Source organism: Zonotrichia albicollis, chromosome 10, assembly GCF_047830755.1.
Source record: "Zonotrichia albicollis isolate bZonAlb1 chromosome 10, bZonAlb1.hap1, whole genome shotgun sequence".
In the NCBI taxonomy this organism is placed as follows: domain Eukaryota; kingdom Metazoa; phylum Chordata; class Aves; order Passeriformes; family Passerellidae; genus Zonotrichia; species Zonotrichia albicollis.
Genome location: NC_133828.1, coordinates 20,287,119 through 20,310,058, shown reverse-complemented (window position 1 = coordinate 20,310,058; position 22,940 = coordinate 20,287,119). Strand labels below are relative to the sequence as shown.

Sequence of the window (22,940 nt, the reverse complement as noted above, 5' to 3'; positions counted from 1 at the left end):
AACTGCCTCTTTCAGGGGAAGCAAAATGAGGGAACAGAACAAATGAACAAACACAGGGCAAAGCCTTGTCACTATGGGTAGGGCTGGTAAGCCCAGGGAGCCAGCGGGAAAGCCAGTGCCTGTGCTGAGATGTGGGGCAAGAGCTTTCCCAGTCCTCCCTGTTCTCCAGGGAATGGCTCTCCAACCTACTTGCAGGCCCTATGATTCCCTACCCCAAGTGTCCCTCCTGCAGAGAGAAGGTGACATCACAAGCTGTAGGGCTGGCCACAAACAGGTCACTCACCCATCCTTCCCATTCACCTGGAGTCAGGTTGAGGCTTTGGCAAACAGTAAGGAATGGGCATGAGGCTGTTCTTGAACATTGTGCAAGACACCAGGGCACAGGGTAGTCAAAAATGCCTGTGCACTTTTCATCCCTTGCCAGCTGCCCATAGAGGAGGCGGAGGAGCTGTTTTTCCTCCAGCTGCCCTGTGTGTGCCTGACTCACAGACCCCAGAGCCCATGCTGCATCCTTTCCAGACTGCAGCAGGATGTGCTCAAGCCCACAGCAGTGACAGGAAAACATCTAAAGGTTTCCAGCTTTCATTTCAAAGATTCCTACTAACCCACCTGGCCCAGGAACCCTTCCAGTAACACTCTCAGTCTGGGGCTGAGCCTACACTGCTGAATCCAGTGGGAGTTTTGCCATCAACTTCAATGAGAATAGGATCACACCTCAGTGCTTTGTTTTGCCCGTGTTCATTCCTTGCCGCGGGCAGGAACCTGTTTGTTTATTTGCTGCCTGTGCTCAGTGTGAACATCAATAGGACTAGCTAAAAGAATTCAAACCATCAGATTTGGGGAAGAGCTCCAAAGTTTATTTGCTTATCTGAACCAACCCAGGCACCCAGATTCGCACAAATGGTCTGGGAAAAACCTCAGGAGAGAAGGTTTTCTCAGGCTGACTCCACAGACTGTATTGGGGCTGAGCATTTCCTGAGGGGGGAACAGCATTTGTGCTTCAGGGAAGAGAGGGGAAGAAGCATATAAACGGCATTTAACTTTAAACAAAGAGACCAATTGTCTTTTTACCAGCAGTCTCATCAAAAGTGAATTGATTTAGTTCATGAGTAGGGCAAATAGTCCAACTCCAGACTAGCCTTCTTCTTCCAGACTGGCTTGTGTAATCCATGTGTGAACTTGGTTCCTATATGTGGCTGGAACAGTTCACAGCCCCTTAGGCTCTCAAGAGGGGAAAGGGATATTGCCTCTCCAGCTAACACTGCTATTGCCCCAAACACTGACAGAGTGTCTTCCATGTGTTTGCCAGCTCCGTGGGGTGCTCCAACAGAAGTGTCCTCTGAGTCCTGCATTTCTGCCTGGTCCAGCCACAAAGGCACCAGCATTCCAGTATCACAGCACAGCACATGTCAATTCTGCCCCTCTGGAATCCTCCAGGGAAACTTTCTATCAAGTCTGAAAGCAAGTCAGGCTTGAAAACTGCTTATGATGTCTCAGCTTCACTGGGGTTGTTGCCCTGCTGTCCAGGTGCCTGTCCTCTCCTTCCCAGCCCTGCCGCTGGCGCCCTCCAGAGCAGCAGAGGACAGCACTGCTACTCAGATGAAACAGAGCTGAGGGAATCACTACTCAGAGCGGTTCTAGGCCCTCACATTCTCTGTTGTCTGTGCAAGTTTCTTTGCTAACATAGCCTTAATGCTTGCATTTCTAGGTTGTGCCTCTACCCAGCACCAGGATACCTAACCATCATCACTCAGAGTTTGCAACTTTGAGGCTTTGTATTAGCAGATGACTGGCATAAAAAACTTCCTTGTGATTAGTTCCTCCCACACATGAGCATTTCTGTATCTCCCAGACTACTCTTCTCAACTTGTAGACTATCCAGCCAGGCCTTCCACAACTTAGATAAGAAAATGCTTCCTCCAGCTGTCTGCTCTGTGCTTGCTTGCTATCCAAATTAAACTTGCTGTGGACAGCGACACATTCCCATTTCACGCTGGTTTGATTAATGTGTCTCAGCTAATTGTGTGAAAGATTCCAGTCCTTTCGACTGTGAGACCAGGTTATTGTTCAGCCAATCTCAGCTACCATGTGAAAATGGGGGCTGTTTAGTGTTCATGCATCAGAATCAAAGGAGGGGCATCTTGGACTGGGTCACAGAGCAACACCCACTTCTTTGAAAAGATGTTACTATGCTCTACTAAACCTGTAAACCTCTTGCTCAAAGCACGTCTTCTCCCTCCTCCTCTCCCCCCTGTTCTTTTTTTCCCTGTCCAGATAGACAGGCTCCCCCCACCACTCTCCTATGGTATAAGTGAGAGAGAATGGCTAGATTGTGGATGGTTGAATTTCACATTCTAGGGTTTTTAATATTTCACTTTAATATTTCTCTTACAGAATGATCCTGCTGAGAGGCTGAGAATCAGTGCTCATCATTTCCCCCTCACTGACACTTGAATATATTTTCCCAGGAGAAAACATTAAACAAAAAGAGAAAGAGAGAAAGGGAGAGAGAGAGCGAGAGGGAGAGTGACTGAGCTAGCTTTTCAAAGCATACTTCTCAACCTGCCCACATCAAAATAAGAGACAACTGGCCCTTTGAAGTTCAGGACACAGACTTCTCTACCAGCTCATGTGGAAATAAAAGAATCCAGCTTTGTAAATCACACAGATTTCTCACCTTGCCGACATCAAAATCAGGGACAGTGACCTTTAAAGCTGAGGTTTAAAGGTCCCCAAACCAATCTCCATAAAAATAAGGAAAGTTCAGATAAACTGCATCTCCAGATGCCTGTCAGATTTTCCAGTCTAAACCAGGACACATTGGTCCTTTGCTCCACTCCACTGAGGAGTGGAGACTAAGTACACTGTGACACTTTGAGCAATGAAATCTTCTATTAGACTTACATACACCAACACTCAGTGAGGCAACTTTGGCACACACATACCTCTGTTTGTAAACCAATCCAATCCCAGTCCTGTTGTAGTTCCTACACCACTGTCATTAAGTAGCTCATGGGATTTAGTAACATTGAAGCACAGAATTTTTCATAATAAGAATTACTGACCCAACAATGGAGTGGCTAGTGGCTCAGAGAAAAAACTGGTCTTCTCATGACTTAAATCCTACCTGGGTTATAGTTGGGGAGCTTGGAAAGTCCTGGCCAGGTATCTTCAGTTGGGACCCCCAATACCTGCAAAAGAAGAGAGTGAGAAGAACAATGACCTCTTTCTGCCCATTTTTGCCTTTGTGTGGAGTTGGAGGAATCACTCTCAGTGGAGAGTGGTGGCCTTTCCTGCAAAGCAGAATCACACTGCCCTGGCTGGTGCTGGATCTACCACTTTGCATAAAGGACACTGACATTTTAGCACTTGATTATGTAGCAGAAAGGCTCCTGCTGAGATTGAGTGCTGTTGCTGCTGGGAACATCAGTGAAGGCATATGCAGCTTCACTGCCAGGTGCCACTGCTGCCTGTGTTTGCCAGCCCAGGGGTCACACAGCTGAGCCCTTTTCAATGCTGAAGGTGTCCTCCCACACCAGAGCTGCACTGGGGACTTACTGTGCCTGCTTGCACTGGCAGCAGCTGGTATGTTCAGCAGCAGCACAGGCTGTGAGCTCTGAGAGAAACCCTTCTGAGGAAAAAGGTAAAGCTGGCAGACAGTTCTAGTAGCTGGAGCTAGAAAACAGTGCAGAGCCTCACTCTGAAGGATACAGAGCTTCAGCAATGTCTTTGGCCTTTATTGAGGATTATGGGCTTCAGCACTAGCTGCTCACTGAGCAGTCTCCTCCAGCTTCATTTTAGTTGCTGAAATGTGTGACGTATCCAGATTTCTGCAGTTGCAGATGTTTAGTGTTGTTATTATTATTACTTAATGCATGCAAAGTGCCCTGTGCCTATTGATATGGATGATGTGTGCTAAAGCAGTAAAGCCACATATTTAAGAAGAGTTCACAGCATGTGCATTGGTAGTATAAATCAGTACTGCTAGCTCCAAGCATTCAAAGCTTTCATCCAGACAATACCCAGAACTATCAAGTTTCCTTAAAAAGTAGTGAATTTTTAACATGAAAAGTTTCAGGGTTTTTATTCACTTTCTCTTCTCCAACACTAGATTTGTCTCACATTAGTTACCCTTTGCATATGATAGACAATTCCTGTTTCTGAAAGTGTGAGCTGAGATATATGACATGGGGAACTTGGCCTCCCCAAAATTTGTATTAAGATTGCAAGAAAACAGGCCTCAATGAAAAAACACATTAAAGAAGGAAGAACTATAAAGCCAGCTTGTGGCAGTTGTAAAGCATCAGGTAGTTGATTACTTTTCTCACTCACAGCTGGGAAACAGCTGTGACAATCGCAGCTGCCTGGAGAAGACAGCCACAAGCAGGGTGTGCATCTCATCACTGGCACACGTTAGCATGGCGTCCAGCTGCTGTGGCCCATGGTTCCAGACTGTTCATGGGCTCAGTCTGCCACAGCAAACACTAAGGGGGAGGATCCTTGTCTCTGCTCACCTGTGAAATCACCTTGGAAGCTTGAAAGCTCCCCAAAGAGAAGGTGTCGTGCAGTGTTCAGCCAGCTGGGGATGTCGGAAGCTGGCTTGCACCATGGGTAATTTGACAGCCCTGGGTGAGGATGCCTTCTTGACTGGTGTGTGTATCATGTGACTAGGACAAGTCTGCCCAAAGCAAACTCTGTATGCACAGGAAAGAGAGAGTTGGAATTTGAACTTGAATCCAGAATTTGCTTTCTTTTTGCTACCCTCTTAGCTTTCCAGGAAGCCCTGCTCAGTGGGCCCTCATTCTTCAAGATTTCTCCTGAGCTGTCAAACATCAGTTCTCCAGGCATCAGAGGAAACTGGGCAAGTTCAGTGCATAGTAAAATCATACTTGACAGGGTCAGCTCAGCATTCTGCTTCTTTTGGTGAAGAATTTAAACAAATAATTATTTGCATGTGCTTATACTTTTCTACATAAGGATTACAGCAAATGTTACATTTTACTGCATTGGGGAGTGAAAGTGTTCAGAGCACCAATCACTGAATGCCATATGAATGTATATTTGCATTTTCTGAGCCTTTTCATTAAAAAATATACTTTTCCAACATGTAAACTTGCATCTCTTTTTGTTTTCCAATGGAAAACAAATGGGGCAAGTGATTTAACTTTTCTCATCTCTTCTCTTCTCTTCTCTTCTCTTCTCTTCTCTTCTCTTCTCTTCTCTTCTCTTCTCTTCTCTTCTCTTCTCTTCTCTTCTCTTCTCTTCTCTTCTCTTCTCTTCTCTTCTCTTCTCTTCTCTTCTCTTCTCTTCTCTTCTCTTCTCTTTTCTCCCACCCTGGACCTTTAGTGAGATTCCTTACCAAATCAGACAATGTGTTACAATTATTTATTTGAAATTAATTATACTCTGACAATTGTTTTACCTGCTGTGTATCTACCCTAAATCTAGATGTTAACTCTCTTGTCCATGTCATCAGAAAAAACAAAGCAACTTCTCTACACTCTATAGTGAAAGGTCTTGGTGCAGGTCAGTTCAGACCACTGGGGAAGAAACAGTTTCAGCCAGAAACATTTTTACAGTGCTTGTATTTCAGCAAGTGCTTTTAGACGGCGTAAATCATTGTTCTTTCTCTCTGCCCTCTAACTGCTTGCTTCTCTTGTGATGACTTAGATGAAGGAATCAACCTCGCTGATTTTGTTTAATTTTGTTGGGAAGTCTTATTGTATGTTTTGTGTTGAGGAGCCTTGTAGTCATTCATTTGGCACAAAGTTTGGCTCAGCAGCAGAAGCACCCTGGTGGCATGCTGTAGCCTAATCCAGCCCACATGAAGTCCTTCCCAGCATGATGTTAATCAATAAGATGGAGCTTTTGCATGCAAATCCTATGCCCGCCTCTTAAAATTTGAATCATGGATCTTGAGTTGGTCAGGTTTGCTTGCTCTCCATGCCATGAGCAAACTGGAGATGCTGAAGTTCTCATTCACTCATGCCACACTTCCATAACCAACACTGCCAGCCTTCCCTTCATGTTTGGCCCTGCCCCTGGGCCATGCCTTCATGAGCACCAGTGCTCATTAGGGCTACTGTTTGTGCAGCCAGAGGATGAGAGGGCAAAGAAGCTGCTCTCATTTAGAGTAAGCCAGGGAGAAAACAAAGTTGCAGGGTCCCCAGTTTATGTAGCCCCACAAGTGAGAGCTGACACAGACCAGCAATGAACAGCCAGGGATAGAGATGGGAGATGGAGACTGCTTTAGGTGGCACTTGCCTTTAGAACAATTTTTGGTAAAATGACAGCCAGTCAGTCCTGATGATTCAACAGGACAAACACATTTCACGGAATGGGGATTTTCCAACCATGTATCTATATGGTGTGTGAACCAACAGTCTCACACGGAGATGAGCACACTGGGCCATAGCGACTCATGCACACAAATGCAGATGGTCTCTCTACCAGTGCAGGCTGCCTCTACTAGTAGTACATGAAAGGAACTGACTATGAGAAAACAGTAGGAATCTCCATTCTGAACCTCACACTCAGCAAAATATCTCATGCTAGACATCGAGAGTCTCTAAGGAGCTTTGAAATCTTGGTCTAACACAGAGCCTCATTCCAGGCTGTATAATATCATAAAACCTCCTGTGAAAACCGCTAATTATTTCATAACTCTTTAAACTTCCTCATGATTTTTAAATAAGGGGTTTTTTGCGTTCTGTGGCACAAATCCTGTTAATCATGGTATTAGTTATAATACCAGAGAAATTACGATAATGCTATAACCCTCTAATGCAAACCACAGGAAATGTATCCAGAGATTTCAGAGACATAAGTGTAAGGATAGCCTTCATTCACACTCTGAGAAACTGGACCCTACCCTGGCTTTGAACCTTGTTAATTGGCTAAGTATGGATTTCCCCCCACCCAATAATTCTTCCCCCCACCCCTGTGAAAGAGAAATTCAGCATTTATTTAAATGGACTGAACTCAAGTCTAAAAATCTGACTTATGCAGTCTAATGGCTGTGAAGTAATTTCTCATTATTTAAATGAATTTTATTTTTTTCTGTACTTTCTCCTTTGAAAACCCATGTTTCAGAAACACTCTATGCATAAGAGTAAATCCTTGGGAGAAAATGTGAAAGGGCAGACACAGAATCACAGAATCTGCTGAGATGGAAGGGACCCAAAAGAATCATTGTTTCCAATTCCTGGCCCTGCAGAGGACACCTCAAGAATTCCATCGTGTGCCTGGCAATGTTTCCCAAAAGCTTCTTGAGCTCTGGCAGTCTTGGCTGTTACCACTTCCCTGGGGAGCCCATTCCAGTGCCCAGCCACCCTCTGGGTGAAGAACCTTTTTGTAATATCCAACCTAAACCTCCTCTGACATAACTCCAGGCCATTCTCTCTGGTCCTGTCACTGGTCACTATGGAGCAGAGATCAGTGCCTGCCCCTCCTCTTCCCCTCACAGGAAGTTGTGACTGCAGTGAAGTCTCCCCTCAGACTCCTCTTGTCCAGGTGATACCTACAGCAAGACCTAAGGTGAATGCTTGGGTGACCTTGCTGTTGAGTCAGCACGAGCGGCCAGGAGCGCGCAGAACCTGTCAGTGCTGCCGAGTGCCTCAGCTCTGCCACCTGCCCTTGGAATGTGCCTCTCTGCTGCTGCTTCCCCAGCAGGGAAAACAACTTAGGAAGGTCCCAAATATGTTGCTCTCACTCACTACTATCTTTATAAAGTCATTTCACACTTTCCATTATGGCAAATCAGTCTCTAAAACCACACCATAAACTGGATAACTTGGATAGCATAACTATCCAAGTTAAAGTGAAGAAGGATCTCTGACAAACCTCAGGGTCCTGCCCTGTTCAAGGTAATTCTGGAGCAGCATTAGAGCTCCTTTGTGAGAATGTGGTGTGCTGTATCCTACAGTAAGTAAAGGATTTAAAAAGAAGCAACAGAATTTGCAGTACCTGCACACCTTTTATGCCTTTTTCAATTTGATGTCACTTTAATTGGCTTTAAATTTTTGATGAGATGACAAACATCAAAAGGAAATAATTTGATTTACTCCTGTGTCTGTAAGAAAGTTGCCAAATATAAAATGGGTTACAAAGTCTGCTATGAATTTGGCAGATGAGACCAAATTATTTCTGCTATTCACAGGACCTATGCTTAGGGCTTCAAAATTAACTAGGCTGGAGCAATGGATTCTTTTTCTCTTCCATTTCAGAGTGCATTTTACTCACCGCCCAGATCTTCTCCAGTTGTTCATGAGTACCAGAAGTTGCGGCAAATATTGGCTGACCCTGGATCATTTCCACAAATATACAGCCTGCGCTCCTGCAAGAAACCCAAGGTATTAATTCATTCACATAAATGATATATATATTATGATTGTTAGGATGGGCGGGGAGAGAGGCAGAAATAATGGTTGGAATGGAAATTTAGGAATTCTGATTTGTAAATGCAGAAATCTTGATACAAGTGCACAAGAGAAACAGGAAGGGAGCAGACCAAAGATAAGTTACATTCACATGCCTCCAGGATTTCAAAACCCAAAGGGGTCAAGGTTCCATACATGTCTGTTTCCATTTCCTTTTTCTCATCAGCACCATTCACTAAAAAAAAAATAAATTCACTTTTCAGCATCCAAACAAGACAGGTGATATCCTTGGAAAAGAAGCCCACTAAGCACTATCTTTTTTTTCCAGTACCAAAAAAATGCTTTCAGGTCTCTGTCCATTAATCCTGTTACAAACTATGTGATAAAAGGATCATGGCAGAAGCCTGTTCATGGACTTTCCATGAGAAAAGGGTACAAAATTGGAATACTAGCAGTAGGAAAGATAAACAGGGAGGTAGTACACACTTCATGGGTTGAAGGATATATTAGATGCAGAAAGAACTCAGAGGCACTAACTACTATAGCCATTTTCCTTCAGAAGCAATTAGCTCTTTTCTGGAAAGCTGAAGGCAAAATTTCATAGCATAAAAAACCTGGTCATAACAGCAAGTTAAAATATTCTTATTTTTATGTCATCCCCTGCTCTACACTTGCTCCAAAACAAACCAGACAGCTTAAAAAACCCCAACACTTGCCAAATTGCTTCATTTTACTAAGGTGGATTAGTCCTCATGGCATTAAAGATGAAATAGTTGTGATCAAGGTAGAATTGCCTATTTGCAACTATTCTCATCTCCTACTATATGGTGTAAAACTGCACTAATTTACTTTTTAATAATTTCCTTCAATTTTTTTCTCCGTTTTCTGTCTTTTCACTAAGCCCCATTGCAACTCTTCAGGTTTCAGTCTCATTCTTCTTTGGTTATATCATATTTGAGTCCTTTAGGCTCAACTCTTGAAAACCCAGCTTTGTCTTACAAGCTCTGAAAGTATTATTTTCACTTGCTTAGGCAATAACTGGCAATCTGTTCTGGTCATCTGCACTCCTGTGTTACCCTTTGCACCTTGTTTCTGCAGTACTGTAGTTGCTTTTCCCACCTGGCTGTGGTCAGTTGAAACCCTGGCACGGAGCTCATCTGTGGTATTTATTTTGGTTGTCCTTGCACACCAGCTGGTGCCAAGCCTGTTTGCAGATCCATATCTAACACTGTTTTCATAAACATCTCTGCTGCGTTTTCCCTTAGCTTCCCGTGCTCTAACCTTGGCAAGTCTTGTGAGATGAGCTTCTTTGCTTGTCTAATATCCTCTTACAGAGTCCAGGCATCATGAAACTTAAATCCACAGCTTTTGCAACAGAGAGTTTTCCTGGTGTTTCATAGCACTGCCACATGATTAGACATCACTTTGGAGCCCACAGATAGATTCTACTGAGCCCAGTGGCATACCAAGATTGTTTTCACAGCTGATGGATGTACCCAAGTGGCTCACCCTATTTTGCAACCCCAGGGGCTGCTGTAATTGGCTGCTTGCATTGCACAAGTTCAACTGTGCATGGTCAAAGCCATTTGGGTACTCTTGATTTGCAGGGGGAAGAGAAACAACTGTCTGTGTTTTTGGAACAAGTGATGATGTTGTTCTACCACAGTTTGCATTCTGATATCCTAGCTAGAAAGGACCATTAGACTGGCAAGAGCAGGAACTTTGGAAACTAATGGTACTCATATTAGCCTTGCAGTAGAGGCCTCAGCTTTCCCTCTGAGAGTGACAGTTACTGCTCTGACAGCATTATGAGGATCCTTCTGATAAAGAGGATGATTCAAAAGCATTTACTTTTAAATGTTTCTAAATGTTTCTTTGACCTGTGGTTGTTTTGCTTTTCCCCTTTTCCTTCTTTCCCCTCTAATATTAATTTCTCAAGTCTTCTTACCCCTTCCAGTCTATAAGTTTCTCAGAGGATCTCAGTCCTACAAAATTGCCTTGGGAAGCAATAGGGCAGAGGGAGGGGTCTTTTGGGAAGAGGCCTAGACATGATATTTTAGCAAGTGCCAAATATGTACACAAATCAAAACAGTGACAGATAAAGTAGTAGGAAAAGTTACAGGGATATTCAGGGAGCACAAGCAGAGCTGATTTAGACAGTACAGTTGTATCCATCTGCAGTGCCTGGGGAAGGTCTGAACACTGTACTTTGCCCTCCGTCTGCAGTGCTGCATCACACAGTGGAAAGATTCTCATCAGGATTAAGATTTAAGATATCTCTACTGCATCCCACAGTTCCCTCTCCATGTTTTAGAGTTTTTGTTGGCACTATTTTATATTTAACCAGAAATATATCCTTCCTCTTGTTCACCACCAAGCCTGCTCTGTACAGTGGAGCCCTTAGCCAATATCTCCCAGTTTGCCATAGTGGGGCACTGTGAACCAGGCTGAGGAGAAGGCTGTAGTGAGCCTGGCAGGTCCTTGTTAAATGACTGCATGTGAACTCCTATTCTACATGAATCTACAAGGGAAGAACACTGTGATATTTTTTTCTCTCTTTTTTTTTTAATGGAAGATTATACAAGGAAAGACTGACTGAAAAGACATTTTAAGGCACTCATGATGTTTGCAGCCATTAATGTGGCTGTATATAAAGCACTTGGTGTTTTTCAAAAAAAGAAAAAAAAGTCATTCTGATAAGCAGTGTAATCTCCCTGAAATCCCTTAATTGAATCTTCTGAAGTCCTGAAGAGATAGTGAGGGAGAAAGAAAGAGAAAAGAGATACAGAGAGATTAAAGCAGCTTTTCTAGTTAGTCCAAGAGCGACCAAGTCTCCTTCTATATCTCTTTCTTCATCTATTCAAGGCCTCATTCACTTCCCACGTGCCTCCCACTGACAGTATTGCTGCTCAAGCTCACTATGCATGAATTGCAATAATGTTTTATTTTGTTATAATTGGTTTCTTTAAACCAAGGCTTTGACACCCACTGTCTCACGCCATTACCAAGGGGCATTCTGACCTGCCTTCATGTAAATTGCAGCACCCAAAGGACATAGGGGTTTTTTTCCTTTCTTCCCAATAGACAAGTAACATCTGTGTGAATTCACATTATTTCCTAATAGACAAAAATTGAACTTAAATGCAGTGTACATCAAGATAATAAATGACTCTTGTTAGAGGAAGTTACTGAATAGAGCTCACTGAAGTACTCTCTATTCTCTCAGCATGACATCTTTCTTTAGGGCAAACACTTGGAATGTTGTTATTATAAGGAGGCGTTATAACAAAGGTGCCCATAGTGTGGATGTAGTTCAGTGGGACAAGAGCACTGTGCTGCTAGGGCTGGGATCTTTGTACCCCACTCCTACATTGCTATTCATTACACCAGAGCACAGTTATGCAGTGAGGATGTTGGTTTTGCATAGGCAGAAAGACATGTTTTCTGTGCATAGCTGCCTTTGGACAGGGGTCAGCTTTCAGGGAAAAAAACCAACAGGCTATGCCTGATACAAACCCTCTAATCTGCTAGGCAGGCATGTTCTTCAAACTCAGCAGACATTTCTGAGAGACTGTCTGGAGGGAAAAATGACAGGTAGTGGGGGTAGTAGACAGGACTATTTAGACTGGCTTAGCAGCTGGAAGCCATTAGAATTTAGCAAGGTTTTCCTCCTTAGAGAAGCCTTTAAATAATTAAATTAGCAGCAGTCCTAGGGAAGTAAACAATCTAAAAACTTCCGTTTGCCTGACCTACCCTCCAGACTTAGGTCACTGGAGTGTCTGATAAGCTGCAGACCTCTGGAGGGAAATATAGCCTGTGAAGACCTGGAGCTTTGCTGTTTGCAAACTTAGCCAGCCATCTTGCACATTCTTCAGCCTGCTGCACTCCTACCCCTTCCCAGCCCTTGACTCTGCAATAGTTAAGAGGACTGGTGGGACAGGTACAAGCAGAAGATTAACTGGTCTGAAGAAAGGGTGAAGCAGCAATACCATCTAGAGATGTAAAATTGCCAGAATAAGGAAGGTCTCCTGCAACTTCACGAGCTGCACACTGCCCATGAGCATGTCAGGACTGTTGTTGGAAGTGGGCTCAGGTGGGGCAGAAGTAAGCCAGAAGGTTGATGAACCTTACAGTTAGCCCAGCTACACATCCAAGCCAGCCCAGAAGACCACTGGGAGCCTGCTAAGCTTTCATCCTCTGCCGTTTTCTGCCCACTCTCAGAGACTCCTCTCCCATCTATGAATGTGCAGCTTGTTTCCTTTTGATTCCCAAACACATCAAAATTTTTGGGCAGAGCTCATAAGGAAACAAGGCTTTAACAGACACAGCCCTTCTCCTGAGTGAAGTACAGACTGCATCTGAGACATGGTCTTTGAGAAGGAGGACACAATATCACAGAAATAATTAAAATCTCAGACACCTTTCTATCTCCAGACTCATTGAGAAACCCTTTAATGGCACATTCTGTTACCAAGGCCTAAGTAATTGATGGTGCAGTTGTGGGTCCATTGTTTTCACACAAAGCCATTTCTGCAGAGAGTTACTACTGGCTCAGCTGACTACATAGATACACTTGTATTGAGCAATAGTGTTCTGTTGCAAGACACAAAAATGCTCCATACATGTTACCAGACAAGATGCATATCTCTCATAAATATTATCAGATGAGGTTTGTATCAATCCACAGCTGAGATGTAGTAATTCCCAAAAAAAAGTAGATAATTCCCAAAAACTTCTATGAACTCTCTATGAAGCTTCTACAGAACTCCACACTGCTCACAAATTTACTGCTCAGAGGTGTTAATTCCTCTGCTTACAACCATAACTAGTGTAACTTTGGCTGATTTAATTTAATTCAGATAAAAATATTTTTCCCAGGGAGCCCCAGAGCTTTGATATTGGTCAGTACCAGATATCTATATCAGAAGAATAAGCTGTAGCTCCAAGCAGCACATCAGGAGGACGGTACCAGAGTGTCACAACTTCAGAGGAGTATGTCTGTCTGGGGATGGACTGGGCACGAGCAAGGCCTGCAAAAAAACCCAACAAACCAATAAAAAATGCTGTATTAGGACAGTCCTTCTACCTGTACAGTGCATAGATGATAATAATTGGAAACACGACATTATTTTCTCTTCAAACACAAGTAATCTCAATGCAGCTTACAAAGCAATTGACAAAGAAAGTGTTTCTTGAATATACCTCTGGGGCAGATCAAATCAAGTAATAGGCTGTGTTTTGCAGGGCTTTATCATTTGAGACTGAAGCAGCTATCCCAAACCAATGCCAAGAAAGCTTTTTGGGTCACACATTGCTGTGGACTCTACACCTTACATTCTTTTCTGAACAGAGAGGGGCTGATTCTTTGTTCTCTTGAACGAGTTTTACATGGCAGTAATTGCTCTGACTTAAATGAGTTTAATCCCTGCACCTATCAGTATAAATACAAGAAAAGCTGTACTGTCCACAGAAATAGTTTCCTGAAGTTCAAGAAAAGGTTATTCTTCTCTGCCTTAATTGGCTGTGGATACAGATCTATATGCATGCTACAACTTTGGCCTGAGCAGATACACAGCTGTATCCAAACTGTGACTCACCAAAGTCGGCTAATTTGAGCTCACCGAGGCAACTGATGAGCAAGTTCTGGGGCTTCAGATCTCGGTGAAGAATGTGTTGTTGGTGGATGTAAGCCAGGCCACGCAAAAGCTGGAACATGAAGAGCTGGAAAAAGCCAACAAAAAAACTGAAATGATTTTGTGTGACTTTGCATTGATACATTAACTCTGAACTTCAGGAGAACCCTGGAACAAAGCAGAGACAAAGCAAGTAAGAAACCAGTAAAAATCCCAAAAATGAGTAGAGCTGGCTGAGGAGGAGAAAACTGTGGTGGGTTATGACTGCCCTACAGCTTTCTGAGGTTTTTAGGGTGGAATATTTGGCCAGGAGGGCAGTTTAACTGTGGTCCATAAATGAACATTTTGGAAATTTAACTTTTCTTTTGAAATGGGCTGTTGATTGCAGGAGCAAAGTCAGCTTGCCAAAACACAGACCCCAGCTTTCAGAACAGCAGCTGTGCTGGTTGCAGTGCTCAAGACAAAGACACAAAGACACAAAATGAAAGCCTAAGGAGCTGAAGGTTTGCCCCCTTGAGCCAGATGGCACCAGCTGACTGGGTTCCATGGCCACTGCACATGCCACCAGTGGAGCAGGGAAATGACTGACCTGGCAATGGGAACTGTTGCCTTCAAGCTGGGAGATAACATGAGGGCCTGATTTAAAAATACAGCAAATCAGATATGATGAACAAAGCAAGCAAGGAAGAAGGAAACCAAGCAAGAAAGGAAGCCGATAAATAAATATCTAACTCCCACCATCATGGTAGTCTAAATAAGCCTGGGGTAAAATAAGTTGGGCTGAAACAAGGTATGAAGTTTGACAATGGATAGAAACAGAACACAGCAAAAGTAATACGACTTCATCAGAGAAAAGATATTTTTCGCCAGAGGTTTAACCTGAAGAGGAGGAAAAACAGTGACACCCATAGGTCATTTTTGTATCAGACAATTGTCCGTGTAACATACTGCATACTTATATTCCATAGGAATCACTCAGAGAAAACAAACTGCATTTGCCAGCAAAAATGAAGCAAGCTAGATGACCCTCCTGAAGGAGCAGTAAATAATTTGCAGTTCAGTTCCTGCTGACAGTGAGTATTCCGGACAGGAAAGCAGAGCAGCTGGCTAGTGTTTATTCACAGAAATGCCAGGGAGTGCATATTACAGCCATGTGCTCCTCATGCTTTACGAGCATGTCTGGTAGCAGCACCCTTGAGATCTGTGCCAAAACTGCTACACTGCATCTCAGATGTAGCTGAGCTTTAAGGATGTTTAAAATCTGAGGCCCCAAAAAACTTCATCAGAATTGGTGTTGCTTAACAACTATCTGGAAAAAGATGTGAACAATGTGGCAACATTTGAAGATGACAGAAGTATTTAGATTAGTTGTGATAACAAGTGACAGTGAGGAACTTCAGAGAGATCTGACAAAGCCAGATGAATAGGCAGTTTGATAAGATACAAAGTTATTGTTGACAGCTGTAAGATATATAACTGAAGCTGCTCAGGAAAAGGGCCCAGGCATTCACTGAGGACATCTGCGCTGAAACCTTAAGCCAGTGTGCAGCAGCAGTCCTGAAAGTTAATTAAATGTGAAGATGCATACAGAGGAGAGCAGGAGACTATTATAACATCAATCTATAAAGTAAGGGTACATGTTTGGCTGTGTTCAGATCCAGTCAATCACAAAAGGTATGGGAGAAAAAAAAAGGGACTTAAATGACTGCAAATATGAAGATAGTTCCAAATGAGAAGAGAGTGAGATGTGAGAGTTTTAATTAGAGAGATAATGCATTGTAACAATAAAAGGACAAAAATTTGTGTAGAGATAGGTTTCCTTGCCACAAGATGTCATTGTTCTCAAAAGCTGAATGCCTGCTTGTAGGCTCAGAAAATAGGAAGAGGAGCTAACTGAAAAAAGGCTTGGAGACTGAGAGGGAGCTTGTTATATCATCAAAGGTAGATTTTCTCCCAAGTTTTTGTCATATATGTAACAAATATTAGTAAGTAATTTACAGTGACCATACATAGTGGAAAATAACTCTTCCTCATGCCTTAAGGGATACAAGTCTTCTAAGGAACTCACCATAACATTGCTCAAATGGAGTCCTCCAGGATGCTGGCTCATGTACTGTGCTAGATCTGTGTGCTAAACAAAAGAAAAGAACTTGAGGCAATGCTTCTGCTGTAAAATGCCTCTACCAACAATGCCTCTTCTGTAAATGGAAAAATATGCAACTGCTACAAAGCTGCCTATTTCACCTGGGTGAACATCTGGTCTGATGCAGCCCACAAGCATGTGCTTAAGTTCTGGGCCACACCAGGGACCTGGCTGACCTGTTATCTCACCCAGCACTTGTGACCTGAAGCTGCTGCTTAACAGAATTCATACTTGTGCCAGAACTAATCACAAAGCTGCAATAAGAAGACATAGCCTCTGTATTTTCTTTATCATTTGGTAGACTATCTGCAAAAGCATGAGAAGTAGCAAGATTTAAGTGGAGAATTTTATCGGTATCCTGGTCTCCCCATGAGAGCAACTCAGAGCTTGGTCATGGTAAGCCACTGGGGTCAGTGCCAAATCTGACCCCAGCTGGGATGTGAGCTCATATCATTATTTCCTATCCTTGCTGTGGCAGAAAAACAGTACTTTTATTGTGTTGGCAAGGCAGAAATGGAGGTAAATAATGTCTGTCACCCCAGTGGACACAAGACATGGAATTATTTTTGCATACAGCTGTCGCATATGCAGAAAGAAAAGAGTAAGGCTATGTGGCTGGAAAGCAGGAGATCAAGAAGGAAAATCAATCATTGCACTACAGAATTACAACTTGTTTCTATGTAGATGTCTCATAGAGCAGTAAATTCATTCTGCACCCACTTCCCAATACTTCCCAGTACTAGCTCCACAGGAAGCTAGAAAAACATGAACTCACCATGTACTCAAAGACAAATGTTAGTGTCTCCTTGGTCTGGATAATGTCATGAAGCAGTACAATGTTGGCATGTTTCAAACACTTGAGAAGAGAAGCTGGGAAAACACAAAAGGAAGATTAACTTTACTGCTGCTGGAAATGGAAGGAGATCGTGCACAAAACAAGGCAGCCAAAATAAAAAACTGGGGAGTAATAGTCCAGACTTGGCAGTTGTGTAAGAAGTGGCAGCTACTGAGCCTGAAGGAGGATGGAACAGCTCTGCAGAGAAGCAAGCATCAGTGCTCCAGGCTTGGCAGAAGCCCATCCATCTCTCAGAGGTGGGATCCTGCCTCTGTCAGAAAGAGCAGTTCACAGTTCCCATGTGTCAGCTTATAAATTGAGGAGATGTAATTTTTTCAAGGTAAATGCTGAGAGGGAGGACCTAGGAGCTCCGAGAGCCAGAATGCAGCAGAATGAAGTTATTGAGTGAATAGTAACTTGTATGTATTTATAAAACTTAGGCACACTTTTCTTTCAGCCTAACTATCAAAAGCATCATTGCAACTGTGTGTCCCTGGTGCTTAGGTCCTGACCTGCCTTTGCCAAGCCTTGTCACATCCAGGGTGTGGCAATGCAGGGGGCAGCACAGTCTCTGGCCCCATATAGACTACAGAGCCCTGACTTATGCTAAGGGAGGAGCTGCAGCTTTCTGAGCCTTTTGGCTGTGCATTGGGTTTGCTATGTTAGAGCAGGCTCCAGGCAGAACTCATATGAAAGGAGCTTCACAGCAGAAACACAGCTTCTCAGTCTGCACAGCTTAATCATTTGCTACCTTAGGTATGAGACAATATAGCAGTAACACTGTACAGAGGAGGAATGTGGGGAAGAGATGAAGCTGGGATTACTTTGCCTGTAGGTCACTGGCACAACTGAATAATCTGACCCAGCTGTTCACAAACAGAGAACACAAACTACACAGAGAGAAGCCCCAAAGCCCCGAAAGAGCAGATGTCCCTGACTGGAGATCTTAGTTCTGCTTCTGACATAGCAGAATAGCCTCAGAGCTGTTCCAGACCCACTTTTTGCTGCTGATTAAAACCAAATTAGTTTGCTGTCAGACCACACAGTGCTACAAATTTCGTTCAAATAAGGCACGGGCATACAATCTTGTTTCAGCTGAATTAGCTGAAGCACACAATACAGAGCATGGGCCAGCTGTGGGAGGTAGAGTTTTGGTCACATTAAAAGCTGCTTTTTTGTTTTTCACACAATCTGAAAAAGATATTTGAAGAGTTTCATGCAGGCAAAGCAAATTTATACCGGATTAGCACTTTGCCTTTTGTGACCGTAACAATCTCACCTGGTTCTAAAAGCCCTACTGCCAGAGTTACACTGTGTGACACAGCTGTGGCCCAAGCCTGTGTCACTCCTGAGACTACTGAGCAGCGAGGGATGCCTGATTCAGCACAACTACTGGATTACAAAGTAGTTCTTGCACAGACCTTGGTGTTGCTGCAGCTAAACTGCCTCTGCCATTGATACTAGTCCATTTAGCTACCACCAGTACGTCTCGAGTGCATAGCAGTATGGACCTTAAACATGCTTCACACTTGCTGTGAATCTAGTAAAAATACTCTGGCTAGAGCCCATCTGCTACAGAACATGATAACCTGACTCTGTGATACCTCAAAAATTCCATATGACCGGAATTATTGCTCCAGAGGGGCAGCACAGAGGGTCCACAGTAAAATGGAGAATTCAGCGCCTGTGCCTCAATCAGCCTTCTGGGAACTGCTCCTCACTTTGTTGCTTCTACAACCCCCTGCTGAGGTGTCAGGTGCTACTGCCAGGGCCGAGCTTTAAACGCATTTTGTCTCTGCGGGGCTTCCTGGGGTGAAGCGTTTCTTTGTCAGGGGAGCACATTCCTCCAGGGTAGCAGAGAATGCGCCGCCTTAATAAATCTTGGGCTTTGTTTTTGCTACTGACTTACATTGTAAATTTGAGGTGTCAGATGCTGCAAAGCTCAGCAGTGCACAAAAGACCTACTTAAAGCAGACCCTTCATAGGATCACCCTTGTTTTCTCCCATAATGAATGAAGTTAAGACTCTCAGCCTGTCCAGTAGAGCATGTTAAAGGGGTGCTGATCTTTGGTGCATCATTAGTTCAATGCAGATAAAGCTTTTAAGGCTTATTTTACTGGTGGGCTATAAGTGTAAATGCAGAGCAAAAGCACCACAGCAAATGAGGAAATGTAACACAAGCCATTTTTTAAATAGGCATATTTAGGTGTGTCTCTGCTTTCACACAGAATTGGACTAAGGACTTTGTAAACTTTCTTGTCTTAATTACAGTTATAAACCTGGAGTGGATTCAGTAACCTCTCTCATTATTCTGAGTTGACTGCTATGAGAGTCCTTCTATGCTGGCACTGCTCTGTGAAAGCTGGCACATCTGGTCCCTGACTCTCCATCCCTGTCACAAGATTAACCCTAGTTTCACAAGTGCAGTAAGAACTAAAAAAAAACCTTTATGTGTGATGTCCTACATGGATATCTTTCACTAATACCATAAAACAGACTGGCACAACAGTTGCATATTTCTGTGCATGGAAGAAAAGAGATTATGGTCTTCTTGGGATTGTACAGCAGATGAAAATAGAAACCTTGGTGTTTCAGGCAGGCTTGTGAACTTAGTCTGTAGGGAAATGTAAATACTTTCAGCCAAAATCAAGTATTTGGACAAAAGCATTTCTTTCTCCAAGAAATTGAGGAATTTGCCCAGTGTTCTACAAAGTCGACTGATAAGAAGAATTTCTCATTGGACTGAAATAACAGATGTTATTACACATCAGTTTTATTGAAAGTATCTCTCTTCAGGCTGGGATCTGTGATGCTCCAGGAATTGGCTAGGAAAGTGTCATGGTTGTAGTAACAAGTCTGCAACTGCCCAATGCAGCAGTGGCAAAGGCTGTGTACTTTCTAGAGGGAGAGAGAAAGCAGCTGTGAAGGAGGCAGCAAGCAGAAGGGGCAAGGGGGCCCTGACACTGCTAGAAAGAACATGCTCTGGCTGCAGCTGGCACTTTTCTTATCACAGGCATGGGTGCATCTCTCACAAGTGCATACACCAGAGATTCCTTCTCTGTCCATTCCATGCCTGTCCAGCCCAGCATGAAGACATCCTCCATGAGAGGATAAGGACACTGAGAATTTTGGGAGAAGGACAGCTGGCACATTGAATAAGCAAGAAAGGACTGAGGGAGACATCATGGAGCTTTTCCAGGTTAAAACAAACGCTCTTCAAGAGTGATGCTCCTCTATGACTTACCTTCCCGAATGGCTGTAAAGGGCACTCCCTCCTCTGCCTCCAGCTTGATCACTTTCAGTGCCACCACCTGGCTGTTGATTCTGTCAGGTCACAGTAGAAAGTCACATGAAGCTTCTCAGTGCTTGGCATGATAACACTAACAGTCTCCCAAGCAAACACCCAAGCAAAATTTCTGGGGCTTGCTGACCCACTCAGGCCAAACTCAAAGGTAATTCCAGACCTCCTCCATCCTGTGTTCATTAGCAGTGAGCTCAGACCAGCCCACCTGACTAAACAAGCACTGTGCTGCTATCCAAGTATTGCTAGAGCATGGCTTTGAGCAGTGGCCCCACTCCACCTTCTCACAGCTTTCCTGTCCCTGTGTGATGCCAGCATGACCTCATGCCACATTTTTCAACTATGCAGAGATTGCTCACTTCAAGGAAAACTTTTGCTTCCCCCCTGGTTCAGCCAGACAATCTCCTGGCACACTGCTGTGGATCAAAGAGTTTTTGTGATGCCTCCACGGCTGCAGTGGAGGAGTTCCCTGAAAAATGGGGATGGGGCTTTGCAAATATCATGTTAAAGGCAAAACTGGACTTTTGATTTGCCTTTATCTGCCATGGGAGGTGTTTTCAGCAAGCACTGGGAAGGCAGTATTGCTCACCTGCTGATCCCCTTGTACACAGTCGCACAGGATCCTTCACATAGCTTCTCTAGATGTATATAGGATGTGGCAGCTCCAAATGGGATGCCTGGTCTCTGCTTCATGAAGAAATTGGTATGTGTTTTAGATTGCTGGGTCTACTAGCAGGTCATTCAGTAATTAAGTACTGATTAGTGGCTGGAATAACCATTGGATAAAATATCTCCTTTCTGGCTCTCCGGATGCTGCACCTCACCCATGTGAACCCCCCCACAACATCTTGCTCCTGGAAAGAATCAGTGTAACTCCAAGGTCCCTGTGTGCTGTACCTCCAGTTCTGGAGGCTGTGGAGCTGCAGGGGCTGCAGAGGAGGTAGAGAAAGGGATGCTCTGGTTACATCTAACAGCTGGCATAGGAAAAGGGGACAAACTGTGTCACTGGCAAACTGCATTCTACTGATGAGTTTCTTTTCTTTCTCCTTGACTGCAGTGGCTTTGAGCAATGCACATCATTTTCATCTCTCTCTCTTCCAGTCATAGATCTCCAGTACTGGCTGTGAGGGGAGCAACTGTTTGTGTGTTCCTGTGTTGGTAAGTGGTAGCACCCACTCAGAACACACAAAGATAAAGCTGCCTTAACTGCAGAGGCTACTTCTGCCAGCATCATGCTAAAGGCATGCTGTTCTCCCCTATCCTTGAATTATTAATGTCTAAATAACCTGTTAGGGCAGGGACCAAAACTCAAATGCAGGAGTGAAATTTCAGGAAGTTTACATTTATGTATTCTTCTCCCCCTTAATCCCTCACCCCTCACCTCCTTCCTCACCACTGTATAATTTACACAGCCTGTCAATTTGGCCCATACAGCATATCAGTGTTGTAAACTACTCAGCTATAGAAAAAGGTAGCAGTGAATGGCAAGCAGGCTTCAAGCCCTCCCAAGCAGCTCTGTTGAATGGATTATAATTTGTCAACACAGGATTTGCAATCTGTGGCATGCTGCCTCCTCCAGAACTGTAGGTTGTTGGCTGCCTCCCTGTTTTGCAGTCTCTCACTGGCATAGAACTTGCTGGAGTGCAATCTCCTCTCCCTGCTCATCTCATCAAAGACACTTACTGTCATCTAAGGTAGATTCCTCTTTCAGTAGCTTCACAAGCCTGAAGCTGCAAAGTTTGATGCTGTCTGGTTAGAAGCAAATGTGACAGCTTTGCACTCCCACAAGTGGAAGCACCCAGGCTTCCCCTATCTCAATGCAGAAGTATCACAATATGACATTAAATACCTCTGCTGTAGTCACTGCTTCCATGTGCTGGAGGCCTTGGACTTGTTGGGAGCTCCTTCTCTCTGAACAGCAGCTGCTGCATCCTGGTCTAACAGCACTTACACACAGCATGTCTCCCATGTTGTCCTGTTTAAATTAAACTGTATCTCTTCTTTTCTCCTTGCTCCTCCTCATCCCTCTGTGTCTGTAAATAACAGCTCATATGACTCGCATGAGGTCTCTGCCTCAAAGGGTCTTGTGATTTCTGAAAGTCGAAATGCACCTCTGGAGTAGTTCCATTGATTTCAGTTCCTTTGGTACATGCCCTTCAAAAACAGGCAACATTTTTCATACCTGACAATGGAGAATTAATAAATCCAAACTTTCTGCTTGTACACACTTATTTCAGTTAAGCAACTCTCAGTGTAGTGAGTTGGATAATGAAGGGCTGGGTTTCACACAGGAGAAGACCTTGCCTTCCCTCCCTGCCTGTAGCAGTTCTAGGCTTCACACTTCAGCCTCTGGGCACTCAGGTGAGCTTTCTGAGCACTGTGGCTGAGCTGTGCTTTCTGCAGGAGCTGTACATTGACTGCTCTTGCTTTGGCATTTCCATCAGTGTGGGGACCCGTCTGTCCCTGCTGGATTACATGTCCAAGGGGTGCAATGAGTTGTAGCTGATGGTCTCGTCCACATGTCAGAATAACCAGTGATAATTCTGCCCACTGTGGAGCAGGGAATGCACAGGGGATTTACCCTGGATGTGGATGGCCAAAAATCCCCTTCTTATAGTCCTGCATGAGCAGGACTCACTGTGCAGCTTCC

General features: G+C 43.8%; 1 protein-coding gene across 1 annotated transcript in view; it reads right to left on the bottom strand.

The window, feature by feature from the left end:
• Positions 1–22,250, bottom strand: part of CDK15 (cyclin dependent kinase 15) — a 39,337-nt gene extending 17,087 nt beyond the window's left edge. The window contains exons 1-10 of the mRNA XM_074548269.1: positions 22,140–22,250; positions 21,115–21,264; positions 20,880–20,977; positions 20,234–20,313; positions 16,930–17,024; positions 16,080–16,142; positions 13,976–14,099; positions 13,288–13,408; positions 8,242–8,335; positions 3,128–3,191 (exon numbers count right to left, since the gene is read on the bottom strand). Coding sequence (XP_074404370.1) covers positions 3,128–3,191; positions 8,242–8,335; positions 13,288–13,408; positions 13,976–14,099; positions 16,080–16,142; positions 16,930–17,024; positions 20,234–20,313; positions 20,880–20,977; positions 21,115–21,264; positions 22,140–22,250 — 1,000 coding nt within the window. The remainder of the gene's footprint in view (positions 1–3,127; positions 3,192–8,241; positions 8,336–13,287; positions 13,409–13,975; positions 14,100–16,079; positions 16,143–16,929; positions 17,025–20,233; positions 20,314–20,879; positions 20,978–21,114; positions 21,265–22,139) is intronic.
• Positions 22,251–22,940: the final 690 nt, after the last annotated feature.